The 21,619-nt window shown below is 60.8% G+C and overlaps 2 protein-coding genes across 12 annotated transcripts in view; one reads left to right on the plus strand and one right to left on the minus strand.

The window, feature by feature from the left end:
• Window positions 1-979: 979 nt before the first annotated feature.
• On the plus strand, window positions 980-9,284 carry DCAF15 (DDB1 and CUL4 associated factor 15). The gene is made up of 13 exons (XM_049639997.1): window positions 980-1,150; window positions 2,850-2,947; window positions 3,040-3,175; window positions 3,893-3,999; window positions 4,075-4,214; window positions 4,315-4,485; window positions 6,435-6,869; window positions 6,963-7,054; window positions 7,151-7,279; window positions 7,407-7,492; window positions 7,704-7,808; window positions 7,910-8,025; window positions 8,416-9,284. The coding sequence occupies exons 1-13, from the start codon at window positions 1,019-1,021 to the stop codon at window positions 8,469-8,471; spliced, it is 1,803 nt and encodes a 600-aa protein (XP_049495954.1). The 5' UTR covers window positions 980-1,018; the 3' UTR covers window positions 8,472-9,284.
• The window catches only part of RFX1 (regulatory factor X1), a 32,146-nt gene continuing 19,758 nt past the window's right edge, over window positions 9,232-21,619 (minus strand). For 10 of the 11 annotated variants that reach the window (XM_049639987.1, XM_049639991.1, XM_049639986.1 and 7 more), the window contains 14 exons: window positions 21,181-21,275; window positions 18,000-18,369; window positions 15,608-15,789; window positions 14,482-14,601; window positions 14,278-14,390; window positions 13,894-14,012; window positions 13,695-13,804; window positions 13,221-13,372; window positions 13,036-13,133; window positions 11,585-11,734; window positions 11,294-11,502; window positions 10,727-10,880; window positions 10,597-10,642; window positions 9,232-10,459 (listed from right to left, as the gene is read on the minus strand). In XM_049639987.1, coding sequence (XP_049495944.1) covers window positions 10,290-10,459; window positions 10,597-10,642; window positions 10,727-10,880; window positions 11,294-11,502; window positions 11,585-11,734; window positions 13,036-13,133; window positions 13,221-13,372; window positions 13,695-13,804; window positions 13,894-14,012; window positions 14,278-14,390; window positions 14,482-14,601; window positions 15,608-15,789; window positions 18,000-18,369; window positions 21,181-21,275 — 2,088 coding nt within the window. In that variant the 3' untranslated portion in view covers window positions 9,232-10,289. The remainder of the gene's footprint in view (window positions 10,460-10,596; window positions 10,643-10,726; window positions 10,881-11,293; window positions 11,503-11,584; window positions 11,735-13,035; window positions 13,134-13,220; window positions 13,373-13,694; window positions 13,805-13,893; window positions 14,013-14,277; window positions 14,391-14,481; window positions 14,602-15,607; window positions 15,790-17,999; window positions 18,370-21,180; window positions 21,276-21,619) is intronic. The other variant, XM_049639992.1, reaches the window with a different exon arrangement.

A 21,619-nucleotide genomic window follows, 5' to 3' on the forward strand; every position in this document is an offset into this window, starting at 1 on the left:
CCTATCTAGCGGCGCCTGGGTGGCCCAGTCAGTTGAGCGTTTCACTTCAGCTCAGGTCATGATCTTGCTCATGGGTTCGAACCGTGAGTCGGGCTCTGTGCTGATGGCTCAGAGCCTGGAGCCTGCTCCGGATTCTGTGTCTCCCTCTCTCTCTGCCCTTCCCCCTGTTCACGTCCTGTCTTTTTCTCACAAAATTAAAAAAAAAAAAAAAAAAAACATTAAAAAAATCTTTTTATAAAGGACCTATCTACAAAACTGTTGTGAAGACTAGATGAGCTAACACATATGAAAATGATACTCAGCAGGCATTCAACAATTATTAGTATTGCTATCTGTAAAATGGGCACAACAGCGACTTACTACGTAGAATTGTTTGTAAGCTCAGAACCGTGTCTTGCACATGTGAAGTGCTATATAAGCGATAGATTCTACCATTATCGTCATCGTCATCCCACCAGGCCGTCCCTACTTTCGACGAAAGATGTTTTTAATCGAATCTCATTTTTTTTTTTTTTTTTTTTGCAAATCCCTTTCTTCGGCCTGCCCTGGTGGTCTCAGGATACTGTCAGGCCTCTGCACCTCCGTATAGAGCGCCGACATCACTAGGCTGGGGACTCTGGCCCTTGTGGACCACAGACTCCCATCGCCCCGCCCACAGGCCTGGACCGCCCGCGGTCTCCATGGAAACCCACTAGCCGCAGGGGGGCGTGACGCCGCCGAGACGGATAGGGGCCTTCGCCTATCCGGTCAAAGTCATCTCGGCAAGGAGCGCAAATGGGGCCTCTGATGGGTGCGTCCTTGCGGAAAGGCGGGGATACGGCGGCGGACCACGGGGGTTGTGCCGTTTCTACCAATCAAGTGCCGAGATCGCATTGATGGACAGGCGTAGCGGGAAGAGGCCCCAAGTGCGGGCTTTCACCCAACAGACTGGCCGCAATGCCGAGAAAGGGCCAATGAGGAGGAGGCGGGGGTGGGACGAAAAGGCCGGTTGCTCCGGAAGTGGAGGGAGGGGGTGAAAATGGCGCCCAGCTCGAAATCGGAGCGGAACAGCGGGGCCGGGAGCGGCGGCGGCGGCCCCGGGGGCGCCGGGGGGAAGCGGGCAGCGGGGCGGCGGCGGGAGCACGTCCTCAAGCAGCTGGAGCGGGTCAAGGTGAGGCCTGGAGTCCGGGGAGAGCTCGCTGGAGGGTGGGGAAAAGGGACGAGGGAGGCGGAGGGAGGGAGGGAGGGAGTTCGCGGGGTGAGGGGTTGGGGGCGGAGCCCCGGGGGAGGGGGCTCAGAGGAAGGGGGCTGGGCGGGGCCCAGGAGAGCGGACTTGGATGGAGGGGGCTGGGACGGGGGCTTGGATGGAGTGGGCTGGGGGCGGGGTCCGCGGTAGGGGGCTTGGATGGAAGAACTGCTGGAGGTGGCCGGGAAAGAGCTTGGGTGGAGGGGGGTCGCTGGAGGAATAAGGAGAAAGGGGGCGATCCAGGGTCAGACTCGTTTTTCAAAACCCCGCTCCCATGGCCCCTCCGTTATGGAGCCTTTCCGCCCCCTTGGCAGAGCCCCTGCTACCGGCTTTGGGCTTCCTCTGCCTGGTGTTCCTCTCTCTGTCCCGGCTCTGACCACACGGGAGCTGGGAGTTCCTGTACCTGTGTCTGCCTCCCCCATCGAATGGGAGGGATCTTCCTGGAGAAAGCCTGCTCTTCTCCCTCAGACTGGGAGCTTCCTGAGCAGGGCTCTGACTTCTCCATCAGACTGTAAACTTACAATGTGTCGGCGTATCTATCTCCCATCAGTCTGGGAGCTCCGGGAGGGCAGACATGTGAATCTGCTGTGAGGTCAGCAGCAACCTGGGCAGAACTGTTTCCCTGTGGGTAGCGAGAGTGCCTTCTCCATTAGGTTGGGAACTCTGTGAGGGCAGGGCTGTGTCTCCTCCTTTTGACGAGTTCCTTGGGCAGGGATAGCCGCCACCCTCAGCCTGGTTGCTCCTGGGTTGGTCTGTGGCTCCACCCTTAGCTTGGAAGCTCCCTGGACTGGGATTGTGTCCCCCGTCAGCCTGGGCCTCCCCAACGGGGCTGTTCCATCAGACGGGGATCTCCTTGAAGAGTGTGCCAGAGAGCTCCCCAGATAGGGCTGTTTCCCATCAGACTGTAACCTCTTGAGGGCAAGGCCAAGTATCTCACTCAGATTGGGCTGTAGGACCCGGGTGCTCTGATCCCCTAGCACTCAGCTTGTGCCTGCCTTCCCCCCCCCCCCCCAAATTCTTCCTTGAAGTTTTTGGGATGAGGGAGTCGGTTGGAAGGCGGCTAGGTTAATTGAGAAGGGGGAACTGGGCAGAAATTGGAAGGTCACTGGTCAGCCCCACCCTTCTGCCTCCTCACCTGTCCCTGAGGCCAGGGCTGTCCCAAAGGCCCTGAGCACCCTGTGTGTAGGCTAGTGGGTGAGGAATAGGTAAGTGCAGTTGGTCAAGCCTCTTTAGTGGTGGAGGACACCCACAGGAAACAGCCTTTAGGAAGGCAGCCAGTGTGGCCCCGTGTGACCAAGGTTGACTGGGGAACCTTCCTGGAGGAGGTGATGCCAGTGCTGGTCCTCAGGACCTGGGTGCTTGGGCAGGAGGGGCTCTGAGACTGAAGAGGTGTGAGGCTGGGAGGGTGGCATGGGTCCCTCGTGGAGAGCGAGGCTCAAATGAGGCCCAGCTGAGCCATCTTCCCCAGCTGTTCCCACCTTCTGGAGCTTGGACCCCTCTTGACCATCATAGTTGGGGGGGGGGGGCTATGTGTCTGGGCGAGAACTTGGGGGTGCTACTCTGCTTTAGGTGAGGGGACTGGGGGGTGATGGTGCCTTAAGAGCCAGGGCCACCCCTTCCCCAGATCAGTGGGCAGCTCTCCCCTCGCCTCTTCCGGAAGCTGCCGCCCAGGGTCTGCGTCTCCCTCAAGAACATTGTGGACGAGGACTTTCTCTACGCAGGGTGAGGCTGCGTGAGGCTGGGCCGAGCAGGGGGGTGGCTGGGTGGGGTGGCAGGCTGGCCCTGACCTGGCCATTCTGCCCCCACCCCCACAGACACATCTTCCTGGGCTTTTCCAAGTGCGGCCGTTATGTTCTTTCCTACACCAGCAGCAGCGGGGATGACGACTTCTCCTTCTACATCTACCATTTGTACTGGTGGGAGTTCAACGTGCACAGCAAGCTCAAGCTGGTAGGGCTGGGCCCGGTGCTGGGCTGTCCCTTCCAGCAGCAGGACCCGCAGATCACAGCACCCCTGAGCCCCAGTTTCCTTGTTTGTAAAGCAGAGAAATCGTACTCCTAAGGTCGTTGTCAGGACTTACCACGTGTGAGGTCAAGCCACACGAGATTGCCGTTTTTATAGTTGAAAACGGGTAGACAGCAGCACCCTCGTGAGGTTCGGCTCAACATCTAGCCTGCGGAACACGGCGGGCTCAGGCCAGGGGGGAGCCGTTAGCTTTGCTACCCCATTCGCTTAACCCTGACTTTGACTCCTTGAACCCCCCCATTCCAGCAGGTGAGTGCTGTCAGACCAGCTGACACGTTAGCCCAGGGAGGTGGACAGGGTTCAGGGTGGAGCCGGCTTGGAACCGATGTGTCTCGCAGGGTCCCCTTTTGTGAGGCAGGGCTTCTATCCGCTTCCTCCCGTGCCAGGCCGCCTCCCTGCTTCCCCTAGTTGTGAGGGTAGCTTCCCCTGCCCATCCTCAGGAGGGCACAGGCTACAGTACAGGGGCTGCTTAGACTCCCTGGCTGGAGTCACACACACCCTCACCCCCCCGCCCCCCAGAAAGGGCGCTCCTGCCAGCTCAGCCCCAGCTCGGATTCCAGGCCAGCATCGTGCGGCCTTGGGCCCCCTCTCCCCCCACCCTACCTGCTCTGACTCCATACCGACCCCGGCCATGCTGCTCAGGTCCGGCAGGTGCGGCTCTTCCAGGATGAGGAGATCTACAGCGACCTGTACCTGACCGTGTGCGAGTGGCCCAGCGATGCCTCCAAGGTCATCGTCTTCGGCTTCAAGTAAGACCCGGGGACAGGGAAGGCCCGGCGAGGGTGGTGCGTGGGCCAGGCCGCTGAAGGTGTGCCGGCCCCCAGCACCCGCTCGGCCAATGGGATGCTCATGAACATGATGATGATGAGTGACGAGAACCACCGAGACATCTACATCAGCACCGTGGCGGTGCCGTCGCCAGGCCGCTGCGCCGCCTGCCGGGAAGCCAGCCGGGCCCACCCGGGTGAGCGGGCTGGGGGCCTCAGGGTGCGGGCTGCCCCCCCCCCCCTGCCCCGCCCCGCCCCGCGGCCGGGAGTGAGCCTGGGTGGCTTGTGTTGCTGCAGGCGACCCCAGCGCGCAGTGCCTGCGGCACGGCTTCATGCTGCACACCAAGTACCAGGTGGTCTATCCCTTCCCCACCTTCCAGCCTGCCTTCCAGCTCAAGAAGGACCAGGTGGTGCTGCTCAACACCAGCTACTCTCTGGTGGCCTGTGCGGTCTCGGTCCACTCGGCAGGTAGGCCCCCGGGCCCGACGATGGGGCCGAGCACGGGCTGTAAGCCTCAGAGCCTGTGACCTGCCGACTCCGCCCAGCGGGCCCCCCGAGGGTGGTCCTGTCCCCCCCCCCCCCCCCCCCCCCCCCACGGCAGATGAGGAGGCCGGGGTGTGCAGAGGTGGAGTCCCTTGTCCAAGGCCACACAGCTGGACAGCAGGAGTACGGGATCCGAAGCTAGCCATGCTCCACCCCGGCACCGTCCACTAGAACTTTCCGTAGGGGTGTGATGGTCTATATCTGCCGTGTCCGCTCCAGCCGCCACCGGTAGCCACTTGGAAGCGGCTGAGTGACCCAAGAACTGACTTTTAAATTTTATTTAATTTTAGTTGAGCTCAAGTAGCCCCATGTGGCCACAGCTACCATGCTGGACAGTGCAGTGCCCTTTTCGAGCAGAAACGGTCACTTAAAATTTCAGTTGGTAGACAGAAGGCCATCTTATGTCTTCGGGAATAGGAAAAAACGCCAGTGAAAGTCACAAGGTGATGTCCCTTGTAGCTAATGTTAAGAGTAGCTAATGTTAAGCTGGTTGATGTTACCACTGGCGGCGATGGGGGACCCTGGGGCCTCACCTGCACCCTCAGGGCCACAGGGCAACAGTGTGACCGCAGCCCGGCCTGAGCCCGGGCACGTCCAAGGCTTTGGTGGTAGGGGCTACCTGGCGTCCATCCCTGGGGATCGGGGAGGTAGGACAAGGCAGTGATTCCCTTGGATCGGCAGTCCACTGAGTGCCCCAGCACGTGTGTCTGTGGAGCATGCCTTGAAGACCCATCCAAACGCAAAAGAAACCAAGGAGATCTGTAATGTCAATGACACCACTTACGTCCCGATTTCGTAAGAATGGAGTCAGTAAGAAGACACCCACTAAGTACATTAAAATGGTTGTCCCTGGGAGAGGGAGTGGAGTGGATATAAAAAAAGGATTAAATGTATACAATTAAGCCACAAACCAGCAAGGGCCAGGATGTCCTGTCCCCAGGCCCATGCAGGGGCCTCCTTCCCTGGCTGCTTGTGCCACTGTGGGCAGGGCCCTCTCCAGAACCCAGGCCTCGTTGAGGCCGATACCTGCCCCCGGTACTTGTGGCTATGGGTCCCTGTAGGAAGGGTCACGTGGGACAGGATTCAGCTTTGTGCACACTGGGGTGAGGGGGACATCGTCACCCGTGTCTAACACCTCGCCATAGGACAGTGTTTACACAAAGGGGGAGTTTTGACTTGGCCGTCGTCCACTCTGGTGGACAGGAGTGCCTTGGTTCACATCGTCACGCAGTGTGCCCTTGGACAAGTTTCCCTCTGAGCCTCGTTCCCCAGTCTCTGAACTGGGAGGACACAGCCCCCGCCCTCTCAGTGTTGATTGTGGGGGGGGGGTCCTTTGGAGGTGGTGCAGGCAGGGCCCAGGGCTCAGCCACAGTGCTCCTCCCTGAACACGGGTTGTCCGTGGCGAGCCCACATTCCTGATGGTGCCCATAGATGGGCACTGTGTGCCCAAGTCAGTCAGGCTCCCGTTGGGGAGGATGGAGGGCTATGGAGTAAATTTTCAGACTTTGGTGATTTTTAGCTTTTGTCACTGTAAACCGTGAACTCCCCAAGGGCAGGGATTTTGCGTCTCGTTCCCTCGCGTCCTCAGTGTGGCATCTGGTAGATGCTCAGAAATAAAGCTTGAAGGTATTGTTTATGCACGTGTTTGCACGCGCATGTAAGGCCTTTTCCCCTTCTGAGTGTTTTCAACTGATCTTTCAGCATAGGGAAGTCTTCTAGAAGGGTGTCCCCAAGGTGGATTTCTAAGAACCACCCGCCCCACCCCCCACCGCCCTGCCCCTGGGCAATGAGGGAGGTCTGCAGTGCCCCCGATTTGAACTTTTTTTTTTACACCCCCCCCCCCCCCCCGCCCCCCTTCACTGTTTTCGTTTCAGGCGAGAACAACTTCTGCCAAATCCTGTATGACCACACCACCTCCCCTCCGGCCCCTCCCAGCCCCCCTGGGCCTCAGAGCCCTGAGGTGCCCCCCACCCTCCCCAGTCCCTGTCCCGAAACAGCCCCCGCCCGGGTCCCTGGGGCCCCTGAGCCCTCGCCCGCCATCGCCAAAGCCAAGGAGTTTGTGGCCGACATCTTCCGCAGGGCCAGAGAGGCCAAGGGTGGGACCTCGGAGGAAGCCCGGCCGCCCCCCTGCCCGGGGCCCTCGGGCAGTCGCTGCCGCCCGCCCTCAGAGCCCCTGGCCCCGTGTGGGGAGGTGGTACCCCGAGACAGCCCCCCTGCGGCGGAGGCACCAGCCCCTGAGCCCGGCTACGTCAACTACACCAAGCTGTATTACGTGCTGGGGTCCAGCGAAGGGACCGAAGCGGAGGATGGTGAGCTGGGAACCCACCCGGTGGGCAGGGCCCCAGGCATGGGAGGCCAGCCAGGCCTCCCACCACCCCTACCCCCACTTCCTGCCCCCTCAGAGTTCGAGGATGACAAGATCTCCTTGCCCTTTGTGGTGACTGATCTCCGTGGCCGCAATCTGCGGCCCATGAGGGAGCAGGCTGCCGTCCAGGTTGGTGCCAGTGGGGGGGCAGGCCTAGGGGCGGCCCCTGGGCAGCCTGCTGGGGTGACAGCTGATGCAGTCTTGCCCTCCGCCCGCTGCCCACAGGGTCAGTACCTGACGGTGGAGCAGCTCACGCTGGACTTCGAATACGTCATCAATGAGGTCATCCGCCATGATGCCACCTGGGCCCACCAGTTCTGTTCCTTCAGTGACTACGACATTGTCATCCTCGAGGTGGGCCCAGGGAGGGAACGGGGGGGGGGGGGGGGGGGGGCCCGGGGCCTCTCTTTTCTGGGCACCCCCCCCAATAACTGTCACTGTCCCACTGCCTGCCCTCCCCCCCCGCGCCCCTGCCCCCCAGGTCTGCCCGGAAACCAATCAAGTCCTCATCAACATCGGCCTGCTGCTCCTGGCGTTCCCGTCCCCCACTGAGGAGGGCCAGCTCCGGTGAGTGAGCGGGATGCCCCTCGCCCCCGCCCAGCAGCGGGCCGCGCTCGGATACTTCAGGGGAGTGGGCGAGTGGGGATGTGAGAAGACTTCCCCTGCCCCCCAAACTCCATTACTGTTCCAAAGACAGAAGCCCCCCAGGGTTGCCTGGGTCCCAGCTGAGGGACCCGTTGGTCCCGTCCCTTTCTCCTTTGCTCCTCACCCACTGCAGACCAAAGACCTATCACACCAGCCTCAAAGTGGCATGGGACCTCAACACAGGCATCTTCGTGACAGTCAGTGTAGGCGACCTGACCGAGGTCAAGGGGCAGACCAGGTGAGGTGGGACTGGGGCTGGGGCGGGGGGGGGGGGGGGGGCGGGCCGGGGGGGGGGGTGGGCGGCCTGGGTGATGAGAGCCCTCACCCCCTTGCCCTCAGCGGCAGTGTCTGGAGTTCATACCGCAAGAGCTGCGTGGACATGGTCATGAAGTGGCTGGTGCCTGAGAGCAGCGGCCGCTACGTCAACAGGATGACCAACGAGGCGCTGCACAAAGGTGGGCCCCGTGACCCGACGGCGGTCAGGACTGAGGTCCTTACCCTGGTGCCATGCCAGGCCTGGAGCGGGTGCTGATTCCCAAGTGTTCCTGAGCGGAGGAGTCCGCTGGCTGTGCCACTGGACACGGTGGAATGGGGGTGAGGGGAGGAGGGCAGGCCCGGCGAGGTGAGGGGCCGGCTAGGAGAGGACCCGGCAGGCGTGGCGCCCGGGGAACCGCGGCCAGTCCTTCGTTCAGCAGACCTTTGCCGGGTGGCCGCAGGGTAACGCAGCAGGCTCACTGCCTTCTGGAACCTCGTGTGGCCCAAATCGGATCGGGGAAAGAGGCGGACCCCTCCCACAGCCTGGGCCCGCAGAGACCCCACGGCTCCCTTCTGCCCCTTCCCTGCAGGGTGCTCGCTGAAGGTTCTGGCAGACAGCGAGAGGTACACGTGGATTGTGCTGTGAGGGCCCGGCCGCTCTGGGCACTGACTCCAACTACCTCCGCGGCCTGGGAGCTGGCCGCCTTCCTGGCAGCCTCTCCCCGGCTGGCCGGCCGACCGGTGACCGACTGACGACGGCACTAGTGTTAGGCTGTGGGGAAGGGGGCTGGGTGGGGCAGCCCCTGGTGGCCTAAGAGTCTGGACGCTTCTTATTTATGCCTATTTAAGTTGGGAAGGGGCAGAGGGAGGGAGCCCCCTGCCCCACCAGCCTCAAGCGCCCACCTTCACCCCGCGCTGGGCACAGGCCCTTGCTCTTTGCGCGTCTGCCCCTTTCCTTGGCTACAGGTGTGGACGTTGCCCCCCGGGGAGGCCGAATGGACCCCTTTCCCCTGCCCTGCCCATCCCCGCCTCCCCCACCTGAGGTGGCAGACCTCGTGGCCATCCCCTCCCCCTGCCCGTCATTCCTCTTCATGTAATAAATGTTTTATTTCTGAGCCTCACTGAATTCCCTTTGCTGCCGCTCGGGGCCCAGTTGGAGCCCCCAGCCCCGAGGCCCCTCGAGTCAGCAGTAGCCAAATATCACAGCGGAATTTATTGTGTTTTAAGAAAGACTACAAAAAGGTAGAAAACAGCTCGGCACACTAGACTACCACACGCGTGGACACTTTCACGGCCAGGAGAGGGGAGGCCCCGAGGGCAGGGGGGACGGGGTGGGGGTGGGCCACCCCAAAAGCTGTAGCACGCGGAGCACACAAAATAGTGATTTTTTATACAATAGGTTCAGGTTTTTCTTTTTTTTCCTTTTTTTTGTTCTTTTCTTTTTTGCTTTTTGCTTTTTGCCATAAACATCTATCTCACAGGTTGAAGACACTGAGAAAACCGGAACAGATAAGGCCATGATGGTTGGAAAAAAACCAACAAGTTACCAACTCCGCTAGGGCGGCTCACAAAAATCGCACAATAGTCGTGTGGGGGGCGGGGCGCACTGCACGGAGGAGAAGCACAGTCTCCTGGGAGAGGAGGAGCGCGGAGGTTCCATTACAAACCAGAGGCGGGCGGCCTGGGACACTGGGGTCTTGGATCTGAGGGAGTGGAGCCCCCAGCCTGGGCCGGGACGGGCGCGGGCACTTCTGGACCCCACTGCCGGCAGCAGGCCCCTCGGGGCTCCCACGCCCAGCCCCGCCTGCTGCTCTTTGGAAGCTGGAGGCGGCATCCCCCGGGGCCACCCTACCCCCCCGACCAGGCCAGGCAGTGCCCACCTCTAGGGCTGCGGGGCAAGGGAGGGCCCAGCTCTGGAGAAGATGCGACACCCACGGCTTTAATTGCACTTATACCAAGGAGTGGGGAGCGGTGGGGTTGCTGGGGGAGGGGTCCCGGGGCTGCTGCTGACAGTGGGGGTCCCCAGGTGACGCCCACCTGTGCCCACCTGGGGCTCAGGGTTGGGCCCAGGACAGACTGTGCAAAGCCAGCGAGCTGAATAAGTTAACGGTTCCACAAGGGAGGGGGGGCCTGCCTGCTTGCCCCCTGGGATGGGAGAGGGAGATGCTGAGGCCTCGGAGGCCAAGGAGCCAAGCTGGCTGTCCCACGGGGCACCTGGGCACGGAGGCGGGTTCCTTAAGGCACGTCTTTTGTGTCAGTTTGCAGCTGCGGCTCCGCCCCGGCCCTGTGATTGGTGCCGGCCCCACTGGGGGCGGGGACCCCCTAGCCTTCCCTGTCTTGGAGGCCCCCATCCCGGCCCTGGCCGAGGCTGGAACGGTGACAGCGAAGCCACAGAAGCTGTGAGGGACCCTGGCGTGGATGGGCGGCGGGGGCGGGCGGGGCGGGGTGGGGGGAGGCCGCGGGCTTAGCTGGAGGGCAGCGCCTGCACGAAGAGGCCCCGTGTGTCTGTCCTTGCCAACTTGGCCGGCGGCTCCAGGGCGTCCGGGCCCAGCGCGGGTGACTCTCCGCCGGCCGCCAGTGAGATGTCCTGTGGCAGCTCGTCCTCGCTCTCCTCCTCCTCTTCCTCCTCCTCGTCTGGGGCACACAGAGCAGGTCCGGCTCAGCGTGTGGCGGCCGCACCCCCAGAGCACCGTGGGCACCTCCTCCGCCCCGATCCCTCTGGGTCACCGCCCCTTGGACTCAGGCCCTGGGTAGGGACGCGCCCCGCCTACCTTTGTCCGGGTCAAGGGGGTTCAGCGAGGTGGTCAGGTTGGCGAACTGCAAGGAGGCAAGACAAGGGGTGAGGGTCCCGCCAAGGGTGGGGGGGGCCCGCCCGCGCCCTGGGCGCCCCGCCGCGCGCACCTCGCCCATGACGGCGATGGGGGTCTCGCCCTTGGCCTGGGCCACGCGGTGCTCGATCAGGTAGTACATGTACTCGTCGTAGAGCAGCCGGATGAGGTGGAAAGACCCAAAGCTGGCAGCGCTGCGCAGGGTCAGGTCCCGGATCACCATGGAGCTGTAGGCGGCGGCGGGAGAGGAGACCGTCAGGCCCGGCCCCGCCTCTGGCCCCCGTATAGTACCGCAAAGACCCCAAGCGCCGGCAAGCCCGGCGACCCGGGCGCGGCCTCGCGCTGGCTCCCCAAGGGCTTCCGTCAGTGACAGCAAACGGTCATCACCCAGCCCACCGCCAACAGGGCCTCCGCCTTCGTAAAAGGGCACCTGAGCCCCAGGGAGGGCGGGGGCGGGGGCGGGGGCGGGGAGGGGGGGGAGGTCTTCTCCCGTCCCAAATTCCCCGAGGAGGCGGGGCCTCCTGTGATCCCATTCTGACCCGCCCCCGGAGGGGAGGGGCCGTCCCTAAGCCCCCGCCCTCAGATCAGGGTCCTCCCACCCCGCCCCTTCCCGCCGGGATCGCGCAGGGCCCGAGCGCACCTGTAGAAGGACCACTTAAGGAGGAAGAGCTTGGCGGCCTTGGGGAAGCCGGCGCTGCCCTGGTAGGGCTTAAGCACCTGGCTCACGACGCCGTCCAGCCAGGCCGCCCACTGCTCCAGTGAGTTCTGCTGCTGCAGGGTCACCTTGAAGTCCTGCTCCAGACGCTGCACCACGCGGTCCTCGCAGCGGCATACCCACGAGGCCTGCTCCTGCAATACAGCGGGCACGTGCCCGCGGCTCAGCCACCGCCCCGTGGCCGCCCCGCGCTCACCGGCTCCGCCGCGCGCTCACCTGCACGTTGGCGAAGTCCACGCGGTTGAGGTCGCTCAGCATCTGGTTGATCTGCGCGGTGTTCTGCAGCACTGCCCGCGCCGCCTGCGCCAAGTGGTTGAGCGACGTGTAGCGTCGCAGCGTCTGCGCGAAGGCACCGGCCGCCGCCACCTGCGGGGCGGGGGGAGGGGGGGAGGCTTGTGGCTTGTGTGGAACCCACCTCCACCCCCGCCATCCCCTGCCCCACACACTGCAACTTCTCTGATCCTTTCTTTCTCCTGAAAGGGAGGGATGTATCTTGTCGTTTTTGTTGGGAAATCAAGGGGTTTGGGATTTTCAAACTTTGGGTGGACACCCAAAGTATGGGACAAAAAAAAAAAAAAAATCAATGCAATGTGTCTGACCAGATTATTTCTTTTCTTTTAAATTTTATTTGAGCGAGAGAGAAAAACTGTGCACACGAGCAGGGGAGAGAGGGGAGAGGGACAGAGGGAGGGAGGGGGAGAGAGGGGGAAGAGAGAGAGAGAGAGAGAGAGAGAGAGAGAGAGAGAGAGAGAGAGAATTCCAAGCAGGTGCCACGCTCAGCCCAGAGCCAGATACGGGGCTCAATCCCACAACCCTGGGATCATGACCTGAGCCAAAATCAAGAGTCAGAAGCTCAACCGACTGAGCCACCCAGGTGCCCCGTGTTATTATTTTTAATTAAAGGACACAATACAAACTCTGAGGGCACTGCCTAGAAAGGGCATTGCTTGGATTGTTATTCCTTTGAGTGTCAGGGAGGGTGGGGTTTTGTTCATCTCTGTCATTGCTGTGCTCCCAGCATTGAGAACCGTGCTGGCACACAGCAGGTGCTCAATAAATGCATGCTGAATAAATGAATGAATACATGAGTCTTGCCAGTTCTGAAGGGCTTCCCCCTGGATCCAGCTTCTACTCTTTCCACCCATCACCCCCCCCCCCCCCCAGTGTGCAGTGCACTCAGGGGTGATGCTTCAGATGTCCGGTTCTGTACGACTGTCTTGTTACCATTTTAAGGACAACAAAACAACCCTTTTCTTCCTTTTACTTTTTTCGCTCAAGAGCAAGCACGTCGCATCTAATCCCTCACATCTAAGCAGTGAATGTGCAGCATTGATGCAGAGGGCCATTATTCTGTTACCTTATAGATGGGGCTTCCCCCCCCCCCCCCCCCCGTTGAAACCGTCTGAAGAGAACTACTTCAAGCTGCATTTGGTTTTTATTTTTTTAAGATGTTGGATCGTGTACAAAAATACCACCAAGGGGTTGCGTTTCAGAAGTGGGCACCTGAGGAAGCCGGTTTGTAAAGACAACACCCAAAGCTCACTCTGAGGGAACAGGAACTGCCTCTCTAACGGGGAGGGGAGACCAAGGCCCCCAGCCCACAGTTCCATGGCCAGGAGGGAGGAGCTGGGCTGTGCACCCAGGCTGGCCGCTCGGCCCGCCCTCACCTTCACACGCAGCATCTCCTCTGGGATGTTCACCATGGCGTGGGTGAGCCAGCTCTCCAGGCTCTTGGCAAAGTTCCGGATCGCTTGGGTCAAGGCACCTGTGGGCGGCAGCGGGGGCGTATCAGGACCGCAGGGGGGAGGGGGGAGGCGGGAGGGGGGTGTGTGTGTGGCCGCGGCGCACTCACTGGGGATGGGCCGCAGCACGTCAGGGATGAGGATCTCCACCAGGCCCTGGTACAGCACGTTGTCACAGTGCTTGGTCCACTGTAGCACTGGGTCAAACTTGGAGAGGAGCACCAGGCTGGCCTTGGGCAGCCGCTTCTCAGCCTCGTCGTGCCTGTGGACACCCACCCCGCCCCTGAGGTCAGGCTGACACGGGCCCCGATGCCCCCGGGGTCAGACGGGCACAGGCACCCACCCGCTGCGGGGAGGAGACGGCCCGGCGAGGCGCGCTATCCCCCCGCGCCGTCAGGCCGACACACAGGCACGCTCCGGGGTGGGGGTCACAAGGCCACGTACACCCCCCAGACTGCAGGGGCTCGGGCAGATGCCCCCCTTCTACATGATGGCCGAGGTCTGGCTGCCCCGGCCCCGGGTGCTGCTGACTCACACAGTGCCCCACTTCCTTCCCTCCTCCCCACTCCCACCGAGGGACTCACACGGCCAGCGGAGGCGCCTCGTTGGGCTGGCTGAGGTTGTACCTCCAGAAGGTTTTCCACAGCGTCTCCACCAGGGTGAACTGCAGGTTCACCATGACGTCGACAATGGCCTGTTGGGGAGGCCGGATGCTCAGGGACGGGGCGGGCGTGGGACAGCATGGCCTTCCCTCACCCCTGCCCACCCAGCCGGCTGCCCTACCTCACAGTGTTCCCGGTACAGGACCTGGAAGGCCTTGATGTCCCCAGGCCCGACGCCCTCGGGGAGCACTTTGCCCTGGAGGTCAAGCTCCGAGAAGTCAGGGAGACTCCTCGAGGCATCTGGAGGCGGGAGGAGACACCGTGAGGCCTTTATCCTCTACCTGCACGCACCCCTCCCCCACCCCCCCGCCAGGCCTCTCCCCGGGATCGTATCAGGGTGTCATCAACCTCCTCCCCAGCAGGGCCCCCCCCCCCAACCCGCCGCAGGCAGTGGGGGACAATGAGGCTCTGCGGCAGGGGCGGGGGGACAAGGGAACCATGTGCATGCTCTCCGGAGGCCTCGGACCTGCCCCAGAGCCCGCCCCGCGGGCCAGGACACTCTCACCCAGAAACTGCTGGTACTGCTGCACCTGCGCGCTGATGTCCGACAGCCCCGCGGCCTGCGGCCCCACAGCCACGCCGTTCGTCATGCCCTCCATCTTCTGGAGGGGCTTGAGCCTGCAGAGGGGGCGGTTGGGGCCCTGAGACAGGCCAGCAAGCCCTGCCCCCCCCCCACCCCCGCCCGCGCGGGGCCGCCCCTTCCCGCTACCTCTGCTTCTGTGAGAAGGGCTGGCCCCGCATGGCCATGTGCTGCTGGTCCTCCATCAGTCGCAGCAGGGGCGAGCTGGCCTTGATCCGCAGGCCGTAGTAGTGGTATTTGGAGTTGCCCCTGGGGGGAGGCAGAGGGTGAGGGCCAGGCTGCGCCCGGGGTGGTGGGGGGGTGGAGGGCTCCGGTTGTTCGCCGGGCCCTTCCCGTCACCCCTGCCTCCTCTCCGCTTGGGGGACGAACAGCCCGGGGGCGAGACCCGTGTTCCACAGGGCCGAGCGGGCGCCGTGCTGCGGAAGGACAGGGGCTGTGGGTGTCAGGCGAGGTCCCCACGTGCCAACGGCCTTCTGGGAAGGCGGGGCCGGCATCGGAGGGCACGCCTGGGCCCCTGACGCAGGCACAGGCCGGGAGCTCCGCACGGACTCGTAGACTAATAGTTATAAGGACACCGCGGGCCCTGGCCTGAGCGCTCCGCACGCACAAAGGCCCGTGTTCCTCAGCCCTATCCCCTGAAGGGTGCTCCTGGCACCCTCCACAGACAGGTGAAGAAGAAACCGCGGCACAGAGAGACGGTCAGGCACGTGCAAGCGAATGAGGCAACGCCTAAGCTGGGAACTGGACCGGAGAGATGAGCAGGGCTCACCCCAGGGAGGTGTGGGCGTTGCAAAGGAGAAGAAGGGAAGAGTGGGTTCGTGGGATGGCTCCTTGTTCCTCCCTACATGAATGCACTCGAAGGCCCTGATTTAAGCACCAACCGTGTGCAGCTCCTGCATTTTAGCATTGGGAAGCCAGATCAGAAACAAGAGAAGGGAGTAACCCAGAGTCATGTTGGATGGTGCTCCTCCGTAAGGAGAAAAAGCAAGCGGGGAAGGGGGCGGTCTGGGGAGTCAGGGAGGTGGGAGGTGGGAAGGCTGCAGTTTTAGTTAACGGGGCCAGGCGGCGTTTGAGGAAGAATACGGGGGAAGAGTGCGTGAAGGAGAAGGCGTAGCTGGTGCAAAGGCCCTGGGGTGGGAATGTGTGGGTGTGACGGGAAGGGGCCAGTGAGTGAGGGCGTGACAGGGGTAGCCGAGGCCCTGGAGAACTTGGGAGACGGGGCAGGCTTTGCGGCTGTCGGGGGTGGGCGGCCCACCTGGTGCCCAGCCGTCGGGTGCGCAGGCCCATGAACACGGAGCGGATGAGCTTGCCGAAGGAGGCGGCGTTGACGGGCTCCAGCTTCTGCTCCTGGCAGTGCAGCAGGTAGTGGCAGTAGAGGGTGCTCCGTGGCAGGCTCACACCCTCGGCCGTCTCATAGTTGTCTAGGAGCCACTGAACCTGGGGCCGGACCAGGGACCGAAGAGCATGAGGCACTGCTTTAGTTTCTGGAATACTCATTGTGAAGTGTTCTCTGTACCTATTTTCTTTTCTTTTGTTAATGTTTATTTATTTTTGAGACAGAGAGAGAGAGAGCACAAGCAAGGGAGGGGCCAAGTGAGGGGGACAGAGGATCCAAAGCGGGCTCTGCGCCAACAGCAGTGAACTCACGAACCCTGAGACCGTGACCCGAGCTGCAGGTGGAGGTTCGATTGACTGAGCCACCCAGGCGTCCCTTCTCTCTGTGCCCATTTCCAATTGTGACGCTGACAACCACGTTGTAGGTCACATCATAGCATAACCACCGGTGGGAACTAAATCTCATGGAACTCTCTAGAACTGCACCGTCCAACAGAGTTGCCTCCAACCACACGTAGCTATTTAAATTCATTTATACTGAGTGGAAAAGGCCAATGTCAAAAGGTCATGTGGAGTATGATTCATAGAACATTCTCGAGATGACAGCATTATAGAAATGGGGAACAGATTCATGGTTACTGGGGGTTAGAGACGGGAGGGAGGAGGGCGGGGGTTACCATAAGGGGTACTTGGAGGGTGATCTTTGTGGCAGTGGAACAGTTCTGCATCGTGATTGTAGCGGTGGTTTTCCAAATGGACACCCGTGATAAAAAAATAGAAGTAGACCCCCTGCGTTGTACCAAGGCCAGGTTCCTGGCTGGATACTGTACTGTAGTTATGTAAAACGTAACTAGTGGGGTAATCTGAGTGGGCGGGGTAACCTGGGTGAGCCGCCCACAGGGGTCTCCCTGTACTATTTTTGCGGCTTCCTATGAATCTACAATTATACCAACGTAGCGTAAGGAAAAACAAACAACTCAGTTCCTTGGTGACCCCAGCCACATCTTAGGCACTCAATAGCCACATGTGGCCAGAGGCCTCTGTATTGAACAGCACAGAGGGAATACTTCTATCAATGGGGAATGTCTAGAGGACGGCAGTGTTCTAGTGAAGCGTGTCTGCAAAGGTAAGGTAAGGACCCGTTACAGGGTCATGAAATCAGCTGGGTGGGTCACGACCAGCATTCGAACAACATAGACCTGAAGCCGGGCTACATGGGGGGTTATAAGGGAGGTTCAGCCTGCCTTCTGAGAAAGCTTCCGTCTCGGTTATGTGGTCCATGATGGATGGCTATGTCAAAGGGCGGTATTTATTTATTTATTTAATTTAAAAAAAGCTTTTTTTAATGTTTATTATTTTGGAAGGAGAGAAGAGAGAGTGAGCAGGGGAGGGGAGGGGCAGAGAGAGAGGGAGACAAGGAATCTGAAGCAGGCTCCAGGCTCCGAGAGCTCTCAGCACAGAGCCCGACGTAGGGCTTGAACTCACGAACGGTGAGATCACGACCTGAACCGAAGTTGGAGGCTCAACCGACTGAGCCACCCAGGCGCCCCCAAAGGGCGGTATTTAAAATCGCTCCAGACCCCCGGGGGCACCTGGGTGGCTCGGTGGGCGAAGCGCCTGACTTCGGCTCAGGTCATGATCTCACAGTTCTTGAGTTTAAGCTCTGCATTGGGCTCTGTGCTGAAAGCTCCGAGCCTGCTTCAGATCCTCTGTCTCCCTCCCTCTCTCTCTGCCCCTGCCCTGCTCGCTCACTCTCTCTCTCTTTCTCAAAACTAAATAAATATTAAAAAATAAAAATAAAAATAAAAAAAATCACTCCAGACCCCAACTTCCAAGAGGACAAGGACCACCCTGAGACTACTAGGCCCTGATCCAACCACAGTCACAGGGCTAGTGAGAGGCCCGGCCCAAGTGACTCCATACAGCCCACCTCTGGGCAGAGAGAGGTTTTCTTGTCGCCTTCTAGATGGACAAAGTACCTTGCTCAGGGCAGCTCCCCCCATGCGGGTGCCTGCCTCTCCCTCCCCTTGCTATACGCCTGCCATCATCAGTTCTGATCACAGGAGACAACACTTCTTGGGGCCCTGGTCTAACAGCCTCATGCATATGAGCTGAGGCCCAGAGAGGCTGAGTAACTTGTCTGAGGCTACACAGCCAGGATCTGATCCCCGGACACCTTCATCTGAGGACTCCCGGGCAAGGGTGCGAAGACTCCTGCTGCCGGCGACCAGTGACCACCCACCGCCCGCACCCAGCACCTCCCCCCGCCCCCGGCCCCGCATGCCTTTTCTGGGGCCCGAGTTGGCACTTACGGTGGCTGGCGAGGCACGCGTGGTGTGGGAGTAGGACTGGCTGGCGCTGCCCAGCATGTAGCCGCCCTGGATCACATAGGTGCCTGCTCCGCTGCCGCCGCCGCCGCCGCCACTGCCGCCGCCGCCGCCGCCCCCGCCGCCGCCACCGCCGGTGCCGCTGGCGCCGCCGCTGGCCCCACCCGCGCTGCTGGCGGAGCTGGTGACGACCTGGCTCCCGGACACGTACATGGGCACGGAGCCGCTGCTGGCCACCGCCTGGGAGGTAGCGGGCGTGCTGACCTGCGCAGCTGTGCCTGCAGCTTCGTAGTAGCTTGCGCCCGCTGTCTGCGTGTACAGCGGCGTCTCCGGGTAGGGGTAGGTACTGGAGCGGCTGAGAGGGAAGCAGAGGCAGGAGTCAGCGGGCAGGAGCTGGGCAGCCGAGGGGCGGGGCGGAGGGGGCTCCTGTGGCGCCGGGGCCCTCCCAGGATGGGAGCCAGAGGCCGCCAACATTTACCCATGCCGGACCAGGCACCACTCTGAGCGGGTGCCTGATGGGGCGCAATTTTCCATGTAATCCTCAGAACGGCCCCTGGCATGGGAGCCCACACCTCAGATGTGAAGAAGCCAAGACAGAATGGCTAGGTCACTTGGAATAGGGCACACACTTCACTCAGTTAAAAACAAAACAAAACAAAACAAAACAAAACAAAACAAAACCAACTCATCGAACACCTACTGTATGCTGGGCACTGTTGCAGGCACTACAGACCCAACAGTGGGTAAGAAAGAAAAAGCCCTGCCTGGGGGAGTTCACGTTGTCGCTGGGAAGCCAGAGGAGAAGCAAGCACAGAGGTGAATCAAGGGCATTGCAGAACATGGTCGGTGCCCAGGTAGTAAACGAGACGGGAAGAGGGGGCTGGAGAAAGGGGAGGGGTTCTACTTTCAATCCTGTGGCCACCCTGGGGGCCATTCAGCGACGACTTCTGGAGTGCAGAGCATATCCCTTTGAGGCAGAGGAGCGTTCTCCTCCAGCCGTCCCAGGACCCGCGTCAGATGATGCGGGGGCTCAAGGCTGCAGTTCATAGCAAGAGAGCAAAAACAACTGGGGTCCCTCTTTGGAGGACAGTTAAGTGAAAGGTGACAGAATCCTAAGAAGGGGTAAGAAAGAGGAAGATCTTGCCAAAGAAGAAGCTCCAGAACATTTTTTCAGGTGAACGAAAGAGGTGGGGAAAGGTAAGGATGGGGTTTCTGGAACAGGGGGGGAGACTGTGCCCCATTTCCTATCTATGTCTGCATCATGCGGGTGGAGGCCCCATGGATGGGGAGTAGGCATCTCACAAGACATCGTTGGACACAGTTTTGGTTTCTGAGTCCTCTTAACTTATTAGTGATTAAAAACATCAAATTTTAAAAATCCAGAAAGGGAGCAAGGCCGGCCAGATGGGACCCGCCGCAGAAGGCTCTGTTGTAACAGGCTCCTGAAGGAAGCTGGGGAAGGAGACTTGCAGGCCTCCAGGGCGGCAAGGAGAAGGCGGGGGGAGGGGCAAGGGGGGAGGGGAGGGGGGGGAGGCTGGTCACCCGAAGTGGGCGCCCTACCTGTTGGACACCAAGAGGCAGCTCTTGACTGCGGCATCCTGGTCCACGTCTACTGAAGTGGCACTGGGTGGCACCAGCAAGTGCCCTCCACCCCATCCCCAGGCAGGGACCACGGCCAGCCCAGCCCAGCACCCCACCCTACCCCACATCTGGAGCCACACGTGCTCGAAAAATGTTGCTCTGGCAGCAGTTTGCTGCATGATTGAACGAATGTGTGCATCTCTGGACAGAGCCAGAGCCAGAGGTGCAGGGACTGTGGCTTTGGCCAGGGAGGGGGTCCAGGCTGGCAAAGGGCTGGGAAGCCGGTTAAAATCCACTGCAAGAGACAGACAGGGGACACAGTGCTACTAACAATTTCACCAGAATCCAATGGCAGTGATGGGCTACATGTGATCCCACACGCGATAACCACAGAGGGGAGAATTCAAACAGAAGCAAGGACAGACACTGCCAGGGGAGGCAGAAGGAGCCAGCCCGGCACCACAAGGCCTGGGCTTGTGCCTCCCTTCTACTTTCTGGGGGCCCTATGGGGGCCACTCTTCTTTCCGGAATGCCCTGTATGGTCCCTACCCACTCTGGTTAATTGCGTGGCTAAGAGACTGGCAGCACGGGATAAGTCAACGGAACTATGAGGTAGCTGGAGGCCGTCAACCATGACTCAGGTGCCAGGGTCAAGCCCCCTGGGATAGGCCACAGCACCACGATCCAGGGACTGAGTTGCTCTATGAGCTAATCCCCAGCATCACGCCCTTATGGGACAGGTGGGTGGGGGATGTAAGAAAAAAGGTCAGACACAACGCAAAGAAAACCGAATGAAGCTTCCGACAATTAAACCGACAATCACCGTGATCCTGGAACTATTACTGTGAAGGAGGAGAGAGCGAAGGTGGTGTGAGGGGTCTCCCGGACAAGAGTGAGCCAGAGCGGAGGCTCGGGCAGGCCTCGGGCATGGCATCTGCCTGACGTGGCAGGCGTGCAGGGCACGCAACAGCAGGGAGAGGAGGGCCCCCAAGTGTCGGCCGGGCGGGCACCGGCTACGTCGTTCACGCTATGTCTGCACCGTGGAGTATTATGCAGCCGTTAAACAGGGTGACTGGGACCCGGTCAGAGAAACAGGCAAGAGCTTTGAGACACACAACTGGGAAGAAATAAAGGACAGAACATTCTGCCTGTTTCTGAACAAAAAAGGGGCTAGTTTCTATTCTCAGGGTGCCTCTAGGAGGAAACAAAGAAACTGGTCACAGCACTGCCTTTGGAGCAAGCTTGGGGGTCAACAGGGAAGATTTCTTTTTCTTTAACATTCCCTACTAATTCAGAAAGCTTGTCTTATAAAAATTAAATTTTCTTTTTTTTTTCTTTTCTAAAAACCAGGCCCATCTGACCCCAAGGTCTTAAGTTATACTGGGATGCCTTTCCCAACCTGCGAGGGTCCCCTCTGCTTTGCCCCTGCCTGATGGCTGCTGGTTATCCTGGGGAAGCACCTATCACCTGTCACCTGAGGCCTTGAAGGCTGGCTGGTCTGCTAGGGGCAGGGACTCTCAGGCCTCAAGTCCCACCAGCAGGGTCCTGAGCCGACCTAGGCCCCGCCCCCCCCCAGCCCACTCACATGGCACTGGCCGTGTAGCTGGCGTCACCACCCTCCACATACTGCACTTGGCTGGAGTACACGTGTGGGACGGGCACCTGCTGGAGCTGCTGAACCTGGTGTGGGAGGAAGGGCACACAGAAGGTCAAGGGTGGGGCGGTTCCTCTGCCTCTGTCTCTGTCTCTAAAGGGCTGGTAGCTGTCCAAGCTCGCAAGGACACCTGGCTCCCCGGCGGGGAGGCTGCGTTTCTGGACTTTCTGAACACATCCTGGACAGGGCCAGGGGTCAGAGGCCCGGGGGTTGTGGCCTTGGTCAGGGCTGGGAATCGGGCGGAGCTGTGTCAGAAGCCAGGACTCTGTGCTTAGGCTACGGACGGCAAGGATGGGGCCTGACGTGAGGCGGGCTGAGGAGACCCCGGAGTCCTACTCTGAGCGTGAAAGCTGGACCCCACAAGTAGAGC

This window comes from Panthera uncia, chromosome A2 (assembly GCF_023721935.1).
Source record: "Panthera uncia isolate 11264 chromosome A2, Puncia_PCG_1.0, whole genome shotgun sequence".
Classification (NCBI taxonomy): Eukaryota; Metazoa; Chordata; class Mammalia; order Carnivora; family Felidae; genus Panthera; species Panthera uncia.

Excerpts from the sequence above, each read along its gene's own strand:
- DCAF15 (XM_049639997.1), top strand. The coding sequence starts at position 1,019 with ATGGCGCCCAGCTCGAAATCGGAGCGGAACAGCGGGGCCGGGAGCGGC. Across the intron at positions 3,176-3,892 it reads TGCACAGCAAGCTCAAGCTG|GTCCGGCAGGTGCGGCTCTT; the intron begins GTAGGGCTGGGC and ends CATGCTGCTCAG. Across the intron at positions 7,493-7,703 it reads ACTGAGGAGGGCCAGCTCCG|ACCAAAGACCTATCACACCA; the intron begins GTGAGTGAGCGG and ends CACCCACTGCAG.